The 18,248-nt window shown below is 50.0% G+C and overlaps 1 protein-coding gene across 4 annotated transcripts in view; it reads left to right on the top strand.

The window, feature by feature from the left end:
• The first annotated feature begins 878 nt into the window (after positions 1-878).
• Positions 879-18,248, top strand: part of TH (tyrosine hydroxylase) — a 47,825-nt gene continuing 30,455 nt past the window's right edge. For all 4 annotated transcript variants that reach the window (XM_080403683.1, XM_080403680.1, XM_080403682.1 and 1 more), the window contains exon 1: positions 879-17,428. In XM_080403683.1, the coding sequence (XP_080259809.1) occupies positions 17,012-17,428 (417 nt within the window). In that variant the 5' untranslated portion in view covers positions 879-17,011. The remainder of the gene's footprint in view (positions 17,429-18,248) is intronic.

The raw sequence follows: 18,248 nt of genomic DNA, 5'->3' as shown, positions 1-18,248 counted from the left end.
CTCCGGCACGGGGCGCTGCTCTCTGCAGAGGCTCCTCCTCTGTCATTAGCAAGTCATTAGCGAGGCTGGGTGCGGGGGCACGGCTCGGCAGAGCTCTGCCGCCGCTACCGCCCCCCCCGCAGCGACCCGCAGCGGCCCGGAGCGCGGGGGAGGGGCCGGGGCCGCCAGCGGGGCCGCAGCGCCGCCCGCTGCGCCGTGCCCGAACTGCGCCCGGACTGCGCCCGTGCTGCGCCAGAACTGCGCCCGTGCTGCGCCAGAACTGCGCTGGTGCTGTGCCAGTGCTGCACCCGAACTGCACCAGTGATGCACCCAAACTGTGCCCGTGCTGCACCGGTGCTGTGCCAGTGCTGTGCCTGAACTGCGCCCGTGCTGTGTCCGAACTGTGCCCATGCTGTACCCAAACTGCATTGGTGCTGCGCCTGAACTGTGCCAGTGCTGCACCCGAACTGTGCCTGAACTGTGCCAGTGCTCTGCTTATGCTGCACCCGTGCTGCATCCGAACTGCACCCATGCTGCATCCGAACTGTGCCAGTGCTGTGCCCGTGCTGCACCGCTGCTGTACCAGTGCTGTGCCCAAACTGTGCCACTGTTGTAGTGGTGCTGCACCTGATCTGCACCCATGCTGTGCCAGTGCTGTGTCCAAACTGCACCGGTTCTGCACTGGCACCGCACCTGAACTGCGCCCATGCTGTGCCACTGCTGTGCTGGTGCTGTGCCTGAACTGCACCGGTGCTGCGCCCATGCTGTGCCTGAGCTGCACCACTGCTGCACCTGAATTGTGCCCGTGCTGCGCACAAATTGTGCCCATGCTGCACCAGTGCAGCAGCGGTGCAGCACCCGAACTGTGCTGGTGCTGCACCCGAACAGCATGCTGTGCCTGTACTGCACCCATACAGAGTGCTGCAGCCGTACTGCACCCGTGCTGTGTCCGCTCTGCCCAGCTCGGCCCCAGCAGGCCCCGCCGGGTGGGTGCCCCCTGGGACCACATATCCTGTAACTCTGGTCCCCTCCTGCTTCACAGGGTCCTCCCTGCCACGGGGATTCCATTTGCACCTCGAGTCCTGCCTTCAGGTTTGGCCCCTCACTGCAAGAGGGACATTGAGGTGCTGAAGCGTGTCCAGAGATGGGCGATGGAGCTGGGGAAGGCGCTGGAGCACCAGCCTGATGGGTGAGCGGCGGGGGGATCTGGGGGTGTTCATCCTGGAGGAGGCTCAGGGGGACCTTCTCGCTCTCTACAACTGCCCAAAAACAGGTTGTAGTGAGGTGGGTTCAGTGTCTTCTCCCAAGCAACAAGCAATAGGATGAGAAGAAAGCAAGTTGTGCCAGGGGAGATTTCTAATTTCTAATCCAATGCCAGATTGAATATTAGAAAAATTTCTTCATGGGAAAGGTGGTCAAGCACTGGCTGCCCAGAGAGGGGGTGGAATCACCATCCCTGGAAGCATTTAAAAAATGTGTAGATACGATGCTCAGGGACATGATTCAGTGCAGGTTTGGCAATGCTGGGTTAATGGTTGGACTCGATGATCTTAAACGTCTTTTCCAACCTAAATGTTTCTGTCATTGTGTGGTACTGAGGCACACAGGACACAGCTCAGCAGCCCTGAGGGGTGGCACTGAGTCATCCTAATGTCCAGTGCCTTGTGGAGGCCACAAGATGATGACCTCTCCCCTTTGTGCCCCAGCACATCCCTCCTGCCTGTGCCCTGCCTGGCACAAACGTTCCTCTGCCTTTGTCCATCTCCACCTGGACAGAGCATGTGAGGTCCCAGTGCTGGCAGCATTGCCCTGAAGCAGTGCACAGATCGCTCGCACAGCAGCCTTGGCCTTGCAACAGGCTGGGGATGCCGGCCAAGGCAAGTAGCCCACAGGAGCAGCAGGATTTTAGCTAAGGTCTCACTGCTGGGATGGCACCTTCAAAAACCGGCTCCTTCCCCTGCACCTCACAGTGCCTCAGGGTGTTCCTCATTCATCATGGCCAAAGTCCTCCTGATAGCCTCAGGCACACAGAGATCACCCCTATCTTGCAAGGGTCATCCATTTAAGCTGTTTTCCATCTTAAACCACACTGTGCAGAAAACTACAGATCTCTTGGTATTCACTGCACCACCCATTCATTCCCTGTCTGCAAAGTTTACCAGCCATCACAATTTTCTTTCAGACCACTGGTTAAGATATCAAACAGCATCGGCCAGAGAGGATGCCGACCTCTCTTTTACCAAGTGTGCTTTGCTTTGGGCTAGTTCTCCATGGCTAGTGTATGGCAAAGCTGCCTCCTCTTTGCATTTTAACTCCTCATCTCCCTAAAGAGAAAAGCTTTCAGGCTGTCATTTGGGTTCCTTGAATGAAGAGGACGTTACCTGAAAGGGATTTGTTGTGGGACTGTCCCAAACCAGCTCGGCTGTACCGCCCCCCACAAGGCGGTGGTCCCATGGAAACCTGCCCTTGCACTGGGGTGGCAGCCCTGTCTTTTTGCCACAGAGGGATCACGCCTTCCCATTTTCCTGCGCCTCCCCATTCCAGCTGCCTCCCGTGTCACTGCGAAGCGCAGCCACCGATCCATACTGCTTCAACACCCCGCGCATGGCCCAGCCGAGGGCTGATCGCAGAGGCAGACCACTTGAGCTAGATCGATAGACCTGCCTGGGTTTGATGGCAGGTGTCTCGCGGAGTGAGGCGCTGTCTAAACCCTCAATTACCTTCCCTCGCCTCCTGACAGCCGCAGTGGTTAAGCCCTCTCCAGCATCTGGAAGTGGATTGCTGCCTAATAAAAGGCTGCAAAATGCCAGCACATCCCTGAGCCACTTCAGGCAGTCACTGTTTAATGCTGAAAAGAAATGCGGTGGGGGGGGACTGCCCCATGCCTCCAGCTAAAAGGAAAATAGGGACAACAGGGAAGGAAGGAGGGAAAAAGCAGGTTTTAAAAAATACATTAAGAGGAACAGGAGGGTTAAGACCTTCTAGAAACAATTTCGGGTGATGTCTGCGACCCCATTTTTCACAGCAGACAGATAATTTTTCGGAAGTTACCTAAGTGTCCAGCTTTTCCAAAAATCATCCCCAGCTCAGTCACTTCAGTATAGATGTCGTAGCTGAAGCCTTTTTGGGTGGCCTGGATTTTGACCATGGAGAAAGGGAGCGCAGGGGCTGCAAGCTCTTTCCTGGCAGGGGGCACACTTGGCTTTGGAGCTGTTCCCTGTCTGCTGCCATAACACATCCCGGGGCTGCAAGTGGGGCTGATGGGGAGGGAGAGGCAGACACCCATCCACAGACTTTACCCGCAGTCACCCTGAAGGGAAGCAGGATTCAAATGAAAGGGTAAAAACAAGGGAGAAAGAGGCTGAGCAAACACGCTGTCATGAGCAGACAAGGGGCAGGAGGCTTCTGTGGGCTGGAGCTGCATGTCCAGCTGGAGTCGGCATGCTTGGCTTCCTGGAAATTCAGCAGCGGAGTAAGATCTCAGGCTCCCTCGTGCCCATCTCCACCCATTAAATAAATGAGTGTTTACTGAAAGGAGGAGAGATGTTCCAAGCCCCTCTTGTTTCAGGAAACCACTTCTTCCTTGCAGACATCTCCCAGTAGAAGAGGCTGTCGGTGGAGAGGAGCTGAGGAGCAGACCTGAGAGCTGCTGAGGTTTTGCAATCCTCCTTCGACATGTCCTCCCACCAGGAAGAGCTTGCCTGGCGTGAGGATCCATGGGAACAGCTCCGGTTTTCTGCCTCCCAGTTCAACTCCTGGCTGACCACCAGCAACCCACACTGGGGCAAGGCTTCAGAAGAAGGCTATGGAGAGACTTGCAACACCAGGCACATTGATGATGAATTCATTTGGTGGACAATGAGTCATAGTGGAGAAGGGATCTGAAAGGATGGTTTAGATTTCTTCCCAGCCGTGGCGCTGGTTATAATTCTTTGAGACCTAGCAGGGTTTTGATATCACTGACCAAAAGGCAGGATGGAGATGGCTATGGGGCTTTATATCTGCTTTGCATACAAAATAGGCACAGAAGGTTTCTAGACCAGCTCTAGCTCCTATTTTAAGGTGAGTTGGCCCTCAGAAGGAGGTTTCAGGTTCAGAACCATCTTGCCGACATCTCCAGGCCTCCACTACTCAAGGAGACACAAGAATGGAGTTCCTTTCAGCCATGGATGTGGGGATGTGAGCAGAAATGAAACATTTCTAGTGTCCTGCACAGCTGTGGGATCTGGGAGAAGGGGATCTGCTTTTCAGGTTTTGCTTGCAAGAATAGAAGCCCAGAGGCTGACCTACCCATGGTCAATCCTACCACCTACAGTGAGATGGGAGAATAACAGAGAAAGGCACCGGCAGGAAACACAACCTGTTTTGCTTATGGTGTATCAGAGGTTTGATGGGGTAACCGTTATGGGCGGCAGGGAAGGGAGCAGCATGTGGTGTCAGAGTCACGGAAGAGCCTTAGAAAAGACATAAATATCACCTTTCATGTTACTATTGAACAGAAATGCAGCATCTTCTGCTGTAGGACCTCCAAAGCACCTTGCAGAGATGGACAAATATCAGCCATCATCTGGAGAGGCTCTGGAAGGAGAAGGGGAGTCTTCTCCAGAGATAGCATCAGCCACACGAGCCACCGTTTCTCCTGGTCTGCCTGTGCCAGCAGTGGCTGGAGGATGAAGGGGGGTGGCTCCCAGGCCATGACTCAGCGTGGGACCCAGCCTGGAGCACTGAGTCACTCTGTGGCACTGCCAGCAGAGATGACAGGCCATCAGGCATGTCACAAGCAGCAGCCGGTTGCCTGTTCCTGTGCTCACTCGGCCCCACCATCACTCTGACCCTCCAGCTCACGGCTGCCCGCAGGCAGCAGGGACCTGGTGGCACCGGGGAAGGAGCCCTGCAGTTTATCTGTGGCAACTCCAATGTGTCATGGCGATTAGGAGAAGGCATAAAGTGGTCCTTATGTAAAAATTTTCCCAGCAAACTGATCAGTTAACAGCTGGAAAGAGACACTCCTTTTTCTTTCTTTTTCTTTTTCTTTTTCTTTTTTTTCTTTTTCTTTTTCTTTTTCTTTTTCTTTTTCTTTTTCTTTTTCTTTTTCTTTTTCTTTTTCTTTTTCTTTTTCTTTTTCATTTTGGAGGTGTTTCAGGTGGCTCAGGCAGAGCAGCTGCATGGGGCTGAGTCCACCAGGACCCCAGGGGCTTCCATTGCAAAGCTACTTTTCAGCCAGTTGGCCTCCAGTATGTACTGTGCATGGGATTGCTCTTCTACAGGGGCAGGACTTCCCGTCACTGAGGGGTCACTGCGAGATGGAGATGGAGACCAGGTTTTCTACCCATCTGAGGTCTGGTGCGACTGTATTGCCCCTGCCCTGGATGATGTCCCTGAGACCATGGGCTGCCAGATGAGGAAGGTCTGGTACTGGGAGGGGGGATGATGGGGGTGGGATGGTGACCCTAAACACACAGCAGGGCCACACCAGCTCTGCATCATTTGCTCATTTAAGGTATCCAGAGGTGCTGGCCTGCCCTAGCAGGGATGCAAGTCCAAACAGCGCTGGCTCTGATTAAACAGGGGCTTAACGGAGACCTTCTCCAGGCACTGCTGGGGCTGAAAAGCAGCCCTGCGTCACAAGGCGTGGGGAACAACAGGCAGCTGTCTCTGCACCTGCCCTGCGCTGCTTATCGGCAGGGCAGCGGGAGCATCTCCATTTAGGGATGTGTTTGCTTTGCCTGACTGCGGCAGTGCGATAGGGGCTGCAGCAAGCCATGGGGGCCCCCGCCATCCTCCGCTGCCAATGTCAGTGCTACGGATGCCTGTGAGCACAGGCAGACCCTTGCTCCCGTTCCAAACCTTCACCAAGTCCAGCCCATGTCCATGCGTCCATCTTCTCCATGCTTTCAAATGTGTCTGCACTGCTTAAATTTGTGCAGCCCATCCCACTTTAGTCTCCACCACCGGACATGGGAAAGCCCCCTTACCACCTCCTAACCTTTCCATCTCTTTGAATAACAGAGAGAAGTGCTCAGATTTTGCTCAGTTTGCAAAATCCCAGCACCAGGGTGAGAAGCTGGTCCTGCACGAGGTGCAAGTATTGCATCCCAGCCTCAGTCCCCTCAGCTCCCCACCTGGGCTCCCCCTCACCCCATCCTCAGCAATTTCTTGGCCAATTTCAGGAATAAGCGGCTGGCTAGTGGCAGGGCACTGGAAGGGCTGATCTGGCTCAGCGCACGCTGTAATGACAGGTTATCAGGCACACTGATCCCACTCCCATTTCTGAGTGCTGATGAGGAGGCTACAGCATCCTGCAGCCCCCAGAGACCGAGCTCCATGGCAGCCTCCCAGAGCCTGTGTGCCCCAGGAATGCCCTGAGGCATCCTTCGGGGCACGAAGGGCTCGCTGGGGATGACCCAAGACTTGGGGCTGGATGTCTCTTTTGTGTTGTCACGAGCTGACTTTCTGCAGTTTGGACGCCCTTTTGAAGCACTGCACTGGGGGGTCTGGTGGGGTATTTGTTGCCATGCTGTCCCTCACCTGCCAGGTAGTTTCTGAACTGATGGAGAGCTTTGATTAGTTCATGTTCTCCCCTAGTGCTCTGCACTTCTGTCTCTCGGGAATGAAAAAATGTCCTGATCTTTCTTTAAAGTTCCTTTTTGGAAATACTTCTCAGCATCCCTACAAAATGAAACCTATTTTAGTATACGGAAAACTACTGTGAGATGGAATACTTAAGGACCTGGAGGGATAAGTCAGGTGCAGTTGGGCTGAAGCAAATGGAGTAAGTCCTTTTACACCCAAAGCCGTAAATTTTCCAGTATGCTAAAGCTTGTGCTGAAGAAAAAGTTGGAAAAGATGACAATCCAGGGAAAGATCCTTCTGTTTTTTATCATGGGAGCCTTTGTTCACCCTAGTCATGCCAAACAAGTGATTTGGGAAGTGAAGATTTGGTTACAGTCCTGAAGAGCGCTGGATCTGTAACAGCCAAACAAACCATAGGAAAGTGTTAAACTAACCTTCTGCCATCCCATTATCAAAAAGAAAAGAATAAAAAAGGAGATAATCCTTGTTTAAATATCACAAGCAGCAGCTGAGTCAGTGGGAGCTTTAGGCTGGAAATGTCAGGGAGGAATTTAGATTTTCAGAGCAGTTGCTGCTCTGCAATTATCATAAGGCACTTACAAGGACCCCTTGTCTCTCGTTGCCCTCAACCACGCATCTGCAGGGAGGGGGAGTGGAGACAAAACACATGGCCCTACTGGGGACAGATAAGGGAAAAGAACGCCATCCCACTAAAGGCACAAGGCAAATCCCTTCAGGCTACGGCCAGGCTCCTTGCTGTGCTCAGACGTAGGTGGGGAGGAAAGGGACGGGAGCTGGGGGAAGGCAAACCCACGGGAGAGGCAGGGGAGCAATATGAGAAAGAGGAGATTGCTGGAGAAAATCACGTACTGGCTCCCCCCTCCCGCCCCAGGAAAAAAAAAAAAAAAAAAAAAAAAAAGCATTTATTTGCTTCTGGCGATGTTTTGGGGGTAGGAGTGAGAAGGGAGATAGAACACTGAAGATCTGGGGAGCTTTTAGCCTCTTCTCTGTGGTGCTTTTCCTCCAGTACCAGCAGGCCTTGTTGCCGTCTAGCACGTCCCTGTTTAAATTAAATAAGTGAAAGTACTATTAACTCCCCTGAGGCAGGCACTGCCTGCACCAGCAGGGGAAGGGGGAAGGGTGAGCACTCAAAACATACAATTTCACCACCCTAAATGATGCAAAGACACACATTTTCCCAGCTGGTACACATGGGAAGGCTAAAGACTTCCTCTGCAGGGATGTTTTCCCTTACTTGTCTTGCCTCATTAACCGTGTGAGGTTTCCAAACCGATCTTGGCTGGGTGCGAGGTAGAAGGACTTCAGCCACGCTGTGCTGCCGGGAGTTGGTAGGGGTCTACGCTGCCTCCCTGGCTGGGGACAGTCGGTGTCCCTGCTCCAGCTTTGTGCTTTGTGGTAATGGGTTACTACAGCCATATCTCCACCTGCACAGCACATGGGCTGGGCCATCCCCACTGGTCTTACCCTGCCCAGTGTCTGTGTCCGATGGACACAATCGCTCCGTGAGGCACCTGTTCCTGTTAGGACACTTGAAGCAAAGGGGAATGTGGTTTCCCAGTGCCCGTTGGGCTTGCTCACCGTCACTACTAAAAAAGTATGTCCTACTGCTGACTCGAACATTTCTTCTTTGCCTAACTTTCAGCTCCTGATCTTTCTGTTCTCTCTCCACTAGACTGAAGGACCTGTATGTGTAGAGGCAAGTCCTGTGACTGGGAGGACAGGAAGTGCAACCACGTAGACCCTGCTATTCCATCATGTCATCCCAGTAGCTTAATGTCAGGATTACTGGAGTTCTGCATATCGTACCAGTATAGAACTCAGGTTCTTTTCTTGCTTTTCTTTCCATGACTGTGGATCAATAAAACGTTGTTGATACACCTTGAAGATCCAGAAGAGAAGCACAGGGCTTTGATGAGTCATCCTCTTAAGCCTGCTGGGTGGAATGAACCTTGCCATGGGTGATACATTTACATTCATCCTCTAAAAAGGAGAGGAAAATATTTTCTCATGCTCTTTCCCATGTATTTACTTGATGACTACCTGTTAGGAATAACAGATGAGATCCTGAGCCGATGTGAATCAGTAAGAAAGCATTGACTTCACTATGAAATGCTGATGTCAATTTCCAGTTCAGAATTGGTTCTGTCTCCATAATAGATCTCATGCATTCGATGCTGAATGCAAAACACCTTTCTGCCTGTAAACAGAATGATGAATAAACATTTGTATGAAGTCAATATGGTGACATTTTCATAGGTCTGAGACCCTTTGTGTGACTCCTAATGCTAAAATCACATCAGACCTTTTGTTTGACAGGCGGATGTTTTTTATCTTCCAGTGCCTGAGGAGAGGAGGAACCGAGTGGGTGAGAAGTTGGTGATTTTCTGTTCACACAGAAGCAACACTGAGCTGCGTTTCGCTGGTCCACCTTGCTGACCTGCAGCTGCTGTTGTGGAAGGTGACAAAGCAGGTAAAATAAGGAGGAAATAGATGTATCTATGTCACAGAAGTGACATGTTCATGGAAGAGGAGAGTGGTGGGCAAACACTGGCAAAGCAGTGATGGAAAATCCTTGGCTGCTTCTAGTGTCATTTGCTTCCGTGGCTAGAGCAGTGAGGGGTGGGTGGCCGGGAAACTGAGGAGAAAACAACACGCAGGGGAATGACCCAAGAGCAGCTGTGGGGTCTAGACCTGTCCTAGTCACACCGTGCAGCCTTGCAGTGCAGGTCCTAACAGTCACAGGGGACTGGTCAAAGTCCCTTCTGGTCCCATGTCATAAGCTTTGGCCATGCTAAGACCACACCAACGCACAGTGAAGTGTTTCCAGTCTTACTGAAAGGGTCACGGGAACTTGCTTTTTGTCCCTCACCACAGCTTGTTTTTCTCCGTCCTGATGCCACTGTGAGTTAGATAAATTATGGCTCACTCCATGGCATGGGTGGATGAGCAAGAGGGTTAAACACATTAGGCCAGACACCATGGTCACTAGCAGTGAAGAGACTAAGTGCCCCAAAGCCCACTTTCAGGAATGACTTTATACAGTAGGACTGGGACTTAATGAACTTGGCAATAAAACGGGGACACGCCCTCAACTTTCTTTTTACATCTACAGGAAGAATTGGAAGATCCAGGTCACTGCGAACCTCTTACAGCTGGGACTTCCAAGGGTCTGGAGAAAAAATAAACAGTAGCACGAGTCCCTTTTCCACATGTATTCAGCAATGCAGAGGCCTGATGGGCAATCAGACTACAGGCAGGAGGACTGAAAGGATGCAAGAGTCAAATATTTCCATCAATTTCTGCATCTATTGCCCGCTATTAATTGGGGTTTTGAGCTAAAGGTTACAGCAATTACCAGCCTTGAGACAGAAGGCAGGAAACAAAGACAGTGGATGAAACAACTTGCCCACGGCCATGCGGTGAGCAGTCAGAAAAGCAGCCCTGTGTTTTCTGTGCTGGTTGTTGTCAATAGGATTAGTGCCAGACATTTGATTTTTCTTGTCATAATGTTTCTGATGTTTTCAGGCAGTGTAACTATTTTTTTTTTTTTTTCCCTAGAAAAGCAAATTCGCTGTTGAACTCGACATTCAAAAATACTGTGCCAGACCTCCATATGATAATTATTGTTTCTGCAGGGTTTCTCCACCTCTCTGGGAGTTTCTAGACTCCTCTTCAGTCTTTTCTCCCTTCTCAAGAGGGCTGCATTTAATTCATACAATTTTTTAAAGAAAGCTGACTCCAGGAGCTGAGAGTAAAATATTGGGTATCACAGACATAAATCTAAATCACAAGGACTGGTAGTGAGGAGGAGGAGGAGGCTCGTTACAATACATGTAGGCTACTTTTTGCATAAAGGTGACATTCCCTTATGACTTTCTTAAAGATGTCTACAAGTTGAAATACAGTGGGCCAGAGGTGTCAGCAATGAATATTACAACCCTGCAGGATGCCATGCTCCAAGAGATGGTGCATTTTATTCCGCCACCCGCTCCTGACTGTCTGCTTGCTGCCCACACTTCCAAACAGAAAATTGCTTGTAAGTGCTTCCCCATTGATCCAAGACAAGATGGTTATTTTGGATTCTGCAGCAGCAGGTTAATCATCAATACAATATCTCTGCATTTTCACTTGCCTGTTCCAGGTCCAATTCCTGAAGGAGAGAGGGCTTGCTGCTGGTTTTGCTTCTGAAACCTCAGGGCTAAATTCTCAGTTCCTGGGGAGATGCTGAGCTTTTTCCTCTCTTCCTTCTGAAAATCCTTTCCACAAACCATTCGCTATTTTGCTGGAAAACAGGTTATTTTCCTTTGAAAATTTGATTGCTGTAAAAACTTCCCAGAATTTTATTTTCATTGCTGACCAACAAGAGGAGTTTCAATGGATTTTGAGGCAAAATTTGAGCAGCATGAGTACAAAATTTTGTATCTGAATGCAGAGATGAAAACACAGTTGTGAGACCAATTGACCCCATGCTTCAAAACTGGGGATGGGAGGGCATTTTTGGGAGTTAATAGGAATATTCTCAGATTTAAGTAAAGAGTAATCTGGCCTTCTGAAATGTGAAATCGTGGACACAGAGGTTTGCATTTAGCTGCTGAGGGTATTGGCCTTGACCCTTAAGTCATTGGTTTGCATCCTTGAAACAGATCTATCCTGTACACTACCCTGTGAAAACATACTGGCACATACCAAGCCAAAAGGCAGTGGAGGGGGTTGCACAGCCCAACTCCATCTTCTCTAGGAAAGTGTATCTTCTGCCTTTTCTTTTCTTTTCTTTTCTTTTTTCTTTTCTTTTCTTTTCTTTTCTTTTCTTTTCTTTTCTTTTCTTTTCTTTTCTTTTCTTTTCTTTTCTTTTCTTTTCTTTTCTTTTCTTTTCTTTTCTTTTCTTTTCTTTTCTTTTCTTTTCTTTTCTTTTCTTTTCTTTTCTTTTCTTTTCTTTTCACATATTGGCTTTTTTGATTTTGCCTTTGAATTTACCTACTGGCTGGAAGAACAACCCCTGCACCAGGGCTCTTCATGTCCCAGTGGCTGCCTCTGCAGTGGGGGAAATGGAGGGCCAGGACCGCCTGATCTGGCAGAGCTTTTCTCCCAGGGTGGCAGAAAGCATCTCGCTGCCCATCTCTGCTAGCAGCACATCTCGCAGCCCCCCTTCCCCCAGGCTTGTCAGTTGAGAGAGAGCGTGAGTGTGAAAGTCAGTGTTTTCTAGATAATAGGAGGCTGCAAAGTTAAGAGAGAGATGAGGATTTTAATTATCTTTTTTTTTTTTTTTTTTTTTTTTTAATCCCCTCCTGCCACTGCCCTAGTACCAGGGAGGCTGCAATGACGTGTAGACCTGAGGTGTCATTATGGGTTATTAAACTCCTTTGTGGCACTCGGGGATGTTGAAAGGAACCGTGAAGGGAGAAGCGAAATAACCCATCTCTTGATGGAGCTGGCAACCCCCCCCCCACAATTGCTGCATGTGGCAGACTGTAATTATTCACGCTGTGGACGGGAAGAGGGAGGCAGAGTGGGTGGGTGGGACAAAGAGCAACAAGGGGACCTGGACACCCCACACGGCCATCAGGGTTGCCTTGGTGGTGATAGGGGATGGCAGCTCACCCTCACATCAGTGTACACCATCCTTTCCTGTGGCCCTTGGTGGGGCACTCTCACGTGCAAACCCTGTCCCTGCAGTTCCCTGAGCCGCCAGAGAGACCCTCACCCTCGCCAGGCTGGGCTCTGAGTGCCTTTGTTCCTGATTCACCCTGGGACTTGTATCAAGACCACAGGCTGTTGTATGGGGATCTCTCCAACTCCCACGCTGAAGGACAGTGGTTTGGTACCTGGGGCTTTCCTCTTGGTCCCCATACCTGAAGTGCTCAGTAATGGTGATTATTGCAACCAGTGCTCGAGGATGCACAAAATGACCACATGGATACAGCCAAGGAAGACAATATCTTATTCTTCTTGCTGCACCGCCCATCCTGCATCCACTGGCAGGTGACATGAGCCTCCTGAGGACCAGCAGCACTGCACATTAGTGCAATTTCTGGATTCTTTTGGGGTCTGCCTCTGAGGGAGGCACAGTCAGAGCTGCCCAGTTTATGGGCTTTTCTGTCTGAGGACTACTGCAGCAAAGCATCATCCAACACTGTTTGTTGTTTCTGCTTTATGTCAGATTAATGCCTTAAAACACACAGCTGGATACACATGGCACCCACACACATCCAAGGGTGGTTCTGTGGCTGGAGTGTGAGAAACAAAGCAGTGATGAAGACCCATCCATCTTTTGTATTTCCTTCATAAAGCTTCCTAAAGGCTCCTCTTCCTCATTAGCAGATCTGATAGTTAGTCAAACATGACAAAAGCTGAGACAAGCCCGGCTGGGTTTAACTGAACAGGCTCACACTCTCCAGAAGTCCTGTCTGATAGCAGCAGGACTTAAGCATGGAGCCAAACAGGCGGTTTATAGAGATGTAGACAGACAAAGAGATGGAAATGTCCAAGCTGTGGGTGGTCTCCAAAAAGGTGGGACTTTGCCTGGGAAGGAGCTGGAAAATGTGTCAAGGAGCTTTACACTGGACCAGCCTGTCCTCTCCTGCCCCAAAGGAGAACCTGCTGCCACATGGGTTCTCCAAGCTCACCTCTTCTGTCAGCTCCTCCAGGATGGGAGAACCAACCTGATTTCTTCACTCTTACCAGAGGGAGAAAGTCTAAACATCACTTGTGGCAATCTGGAAGTTTTGCCCTCGGTTGCACGGAAAGCAGGCCTTCACTTCGGCTACGTGGGTGGAGAGCACTTCCATAACATGCCGGACTCTCGGCACCAGACAGGGATGGGGGTGTGATGGATTAGCAGGGCTTAAAGAAGAAAAGAGTTGTATGCCTAATTTGTCATCCGTATAAAGAAGAGGGATTAACAATCAAGAGCTTTGGGATGAGATAACTAAGCAGAAGAGCTGATGAGCTTAAATAAAGTACTGGATTTCACAAGGAGGGGTACAATATGTAATGAGACAAAAAGAAACAGAAAATATATTCGAAGAAATTCCATCTATTCGTGCAACAGTTCTGAAAACTTGTCGGATGTTATCGACACCTTTTAAAGTTACTGTGTGCCAGCGGAGCCTTCATATGTGATCTCTGAATATGTTGCAGCCTGCAGGAAGGCTGAGCAACTTGTTCTGTTCCTGTATTTATTAAAGTGCCTTACCAATTTTCACAATTCTTGACATGAACTGACATTTTAAGGCTATCCTTTCAGCAAATTGATTACAAATTTGAATAACTGGAACTTGCTTTGATGGCTGATTCCAGGTTTATCGTCCCTGGCAAATGCCATTGTAGAAAGACCGTTAAACTAGAGTCGGTTACCAAAAATCAAAGGTCTAGCAAAATGGTTTCTCTTTCTGATTTTAAGGTAAGGAACCAGTGTGAAGGAAAATAGATTAAATTTGTTACATAAATTGAAATTTGTCTTTGTACTAAAATTGAACTGAAAATCTCAAACAAAAAATGCCGAAATTCCATATTCTGCATACTGTTTTAAAGGTAGTACAATCGAGAAGAGTTCATGCAGAATTAGAAGTTTCTTTGATAAAAATATTCCAATGCAATTCTTTTAACTCTTCTCCTACCCAAGTCCCTTTTACCTTCTCCAATGAAATCCTGGTGGAGCTGGCCCAGCCTCAGCAAGGCCTTCCACTGACACATTGTAACAGTGTCACACTAGCAAAGTCTCTGAATAGTTTTAGTTAAACATCTCTTGTTTCTTGAGTACTCAGCCTAAGTATGGCTTTCTTAACGCCTTTGCAGCTTCTCCGTAGACTAACATCACCGTTGCATGAAATGGCCTTGCGTGGCTGCATGGCTGCACGAGACAACTTCAGCAAAGCAAACAGGCAATGGCTGCAAGAGGGACCTTCTTTGCTTTCCTTATGTTTCCTTTACTGGCACTAATAGAGTTACGGAATCCTCAGTGAGGGCTCTTCATTATGTGTATGATGAATAATGTGTAAGTTTTATTTTTGTGTCCTCTTTTGGAGTTGGTTCATTTTCCCACCAGTCTTCATAGACTGTCTTCAGATTACCGATAGTTTGCTTTTAACTCATGTATTTCGGTATGAGATCTACTTTCTTATACTAGGAAGCACTAACGGCAGAGTGGATTCAAGCTTCCTAAGGGAAGACACGGGTGCAACCTAGGACAGACTCCTGCTTGTTTGAAGGAGCTGTTTCTGACAGTCTACTGACTTGCTACTTGCCTTTAATTCCCCCTATATCAGAAAGGGTACAGAAAATAAACTTAAACCCCCACAAAAATCCAGGAATTTCCTCCCTTGTTCTCTGGAGAGGAACAGATTCCTTGCAGGGTAAAAATCAGGATGAATTGCTGTGGTTGATTGACTTCTGCTGGATTACCTGGGATGGGCATCCCTCTTCACACTCTGTGGCTGTGAGTGGAGTAAGACAGAAATGTTCCAGCAGGGGAATGAGCATCAAATTGCTTGAAAGTCCTGTTTGTGAGATCCTTCAGAAAAACCTTGCTTCAGAAATTCAGGACAGAATGTAGAAACATGAGACAGTATGGGTGGCAATCTGCATGAGATCCTAATCTTCTTAAGTTTCATGGAAAGCTTAACTTAAGCAGGAGCTGGGCTGTCTTTCAAATCAGTGCTGCCCCACAGTCATCCCCAAACTCCTTTGTTCCCTTAGCCAGGAGGCAATCCATTCCGGAGCAGGTCAGCAAGCCTGGCCACTGAAGGCAGCCCATCACTCCTTAGGTGGCAGCGGTCTCGGTGGCAGCACAAAGCAATGCTGAAGATCTTCTGTCCTGTGCACCTGCTGGAAAAAATGGGCTGAGCCGGGATGCCGCGATAAGGCAGCGGCGTGGGGGTGAGCTCCGGTATGAGCAGTGTTCCCCACACCCCAGCTTGTCCGGTTGCCATTGTCCACCTCAGCCAGTGGCACAAAAAAATCAACCGTAGGGTTGTGCTAATTTGTATGCCCCAGTGAGGGGGTCCCCAGGGCCACCCCAGTAGCTAGGAGGTGACTCAGCCTGAAACACTGCTCCTTGCCCAGCCGCTGGGCAGCAGGGGTGACTTGGGACCTGCTCCCAAAATGTTTTCTGAGAAGCTTCTGCAACACCAGGCAGCATTACCCTCCATCAGTTTCGTGGGGTTTTATCTTTTGTTTTGAGCATCCAGGGTTTAGCACAGGGCAAACAGAAGGTTTATGAGACTCAGAGGGGATTAGAGATGAAATTAAAGCAAAAGCAAGGGCTGCTCTCAGCATGTGAGGTGATACCACACCTGAGGACGCAGAGGCTGGGGACAGAGGAGCCCTGGTGGCCGCTTAACTCCTTCTGGTTTCCACTGTACTGAAGAGCAGCGTGTCTGCGGCACCTGTGATGAGAAGCTGCTCTACCTGACTTAAAATTAATTTTAGCTTACTACTGGACCAAATCTTTAGCTGCTGCCAACTGCTTACTTCAGCTTCAACTTCGACCAGTCTCCAGCCAGCTAGGGCTTCCCGAGCTGCCTCGGTGGGGCTGGCAGCGCTGATTGTGCTGTCTGCTCCCTGGTGTTTGCAGGAGATGGCAAACATGGAGAGCTTTGCAGCCTCGATGAGGTCAATGGGATGTTGATCCTCCAGGGCTTCAGGCACTGCAAAAATCATCAGCACACTGTCATGAACTCAGCTGTCCCGCCACGGGAAGGATGAGCCACCAACCCTAACCAGGTGTCCAGCAGACGTCTTCCAAAGCAGCGCTGTGGTGGGCAGGGGTGCAGGCGAGCTTTCTGGCAGCCACCCGGTGAAACGCCACCGGCTGCCCTGCCGCAGCGATTTGTGCCAGCCCCGGCATGGTGGTGGCTCACATGCAGCAGCACTGTGCCTTCCCGCAGCGCTTGTTTGGGGTGGCAGAGCTGCTACAAATCCCCCAGGAGGAAAAGCTCACTTTCACTCACAGCAAAACAGAGTCCTGGACAGATCCTGAGCTGCTACCTGCTGCCACAGCCTCAGCTGTCCTGGGGTGTTTGGTCTCTTAGGAATTACTGCAGGAGGAGCAAAGCCTTTTGGAAGGCAAAGGGGTGTTCCAGGTTATTTTCTCTAAAGCCCTTTTCATCTCTGAGGACTCAAGGGGTCTGATTCTGCCATTCTGCTGTCAGCATTACACGGCCAAGCCAAGCCATGAGGTGGTGGGAGAGCAAAGAAATGCACAGCGTTCGCAGGAGCATTGGGAGGTGCACACGTGAGAACAGCATCCAGTCGCACGGCTGCCTTGGGGGAATCAGTGTTATTTTCCTATTACTTTACTGCCTTGATGACAAGGCGAACAAGGGGAAAAACGGGCCAGAGAGGGGTGAATCTCTTCCTTTTATTTCATCCTCTCATAGATCAAAATCCTTTCATGTAACTACCAAGCTGGGAAAGCAAATGCGTTGGACTGAAACACGGCATGAGAATAAACTTCATCAAGAAGAAAGGGGAGAAAAAAAAAAGAGTAGCAATCTTTTGGGCACAGGCAAACAGGTGGGGGAAGCGTCTGGTCTGCGAAGGCAGGGCGTCTGCAATCTTTGTAGCGATTAGATTTAATGGGACAGAAACGTTTCTGTCATTCACATCCCCTCCTCCTCTCAGCCTGAGGGGGAGAAAGGAGGGAGGTGGTGATGGGGAGGTGGCGGGGGGAGAGGAAGATTTGAAAGAGTCTTTGACGTCAGCCCTGCCCTATAAAAAGCTGGCAAGGAGCTGGAAAGCGGAGAGCAGAGCTTGTGGAAGAGCAAAGATGCCAACCCCGAACATCTCCACCTCTGCAGCCAAAGGCTTCCGCAGGGCGGTGTCGGAGCTGGACTCCAAGCAAGCCGAGGCCATCATGGTAAGACAACCCTACCCCACTTCTTTCCCTCCCCCTCTGAAAACCACAGTCTCTTCCATAGCTATAGGCAGAAGCAGGCAGGGATAGATGGACCAACACTGCCTCTGTGGGAGTTTCCCCCACATGGGCACCCGGGGGCTCCCGGCTGGCAAAGGGCAATACCCGGACAGTTCTCTTTACGTACTGGTACATGTGAAATTCAAACATTTAGGGGGATGAACACTCCAACTAATGCAACCGCCCCAACCAAAAGCAAGGTAAATAACCCAGAGATCTCAGGCAGGAAGAACAAGGAATCCCCAGCATGAAAGCCAATTCGAAGATCTTAATGCTCCCTTGGTTTCAAAGCAATAAACTGCAGAGATTTCACCTGTTCTAGCATAATGAAAAAGTGTGGCTGTTATTTCAGACAACACACGAGGCACAGGCAATTTAATCAGTTTGTTCGCTGCTGCTGTGTCTGCAGTTTCGCTCTCTCCCAGCACATCCTTCCCCAATTCTGTTCCCAGCCCTCCCTGATGTGGTCTCAGCCCTGGGTTCAGCCCAGGGATTGCTTCTGCACACACCGGATTTGTAGGTGTCGGCGAAAGGAGAGGAAAACGTCCTGCTGAGCTGTCAAGTGCCTTTAGAAAGCCAAGTCTGGCCAACCCCTTGGACTAGCTGTAGGGACAGGGACACTTCACCTCCTAACCCAAATGCCAGGGCAGGCAAGAGGAGCCCAGAGACTCCCAGCACAGGACAGTCCTGTAGGTCAGAGATGTGGCCAGGCTGTGGGTGACCCTGGAGGAGCCAGAACAGCCGGTGGCAGCGGGTACACCAG

This window comes from Falco punctatus (genome assembly GCF_963210335.1).
Source record: "Falco punctatus genome assembly, chromosome: 10".
Classification (NCBI taxonomy): Eukaryota; Metazoa; Chordata; class Aves; order Falconiformes; family Falconidae; genus Falco; species Falco punctatus.
This window is presented reverse-complemented; position numbering and strand designations above follow the sequence as displayed.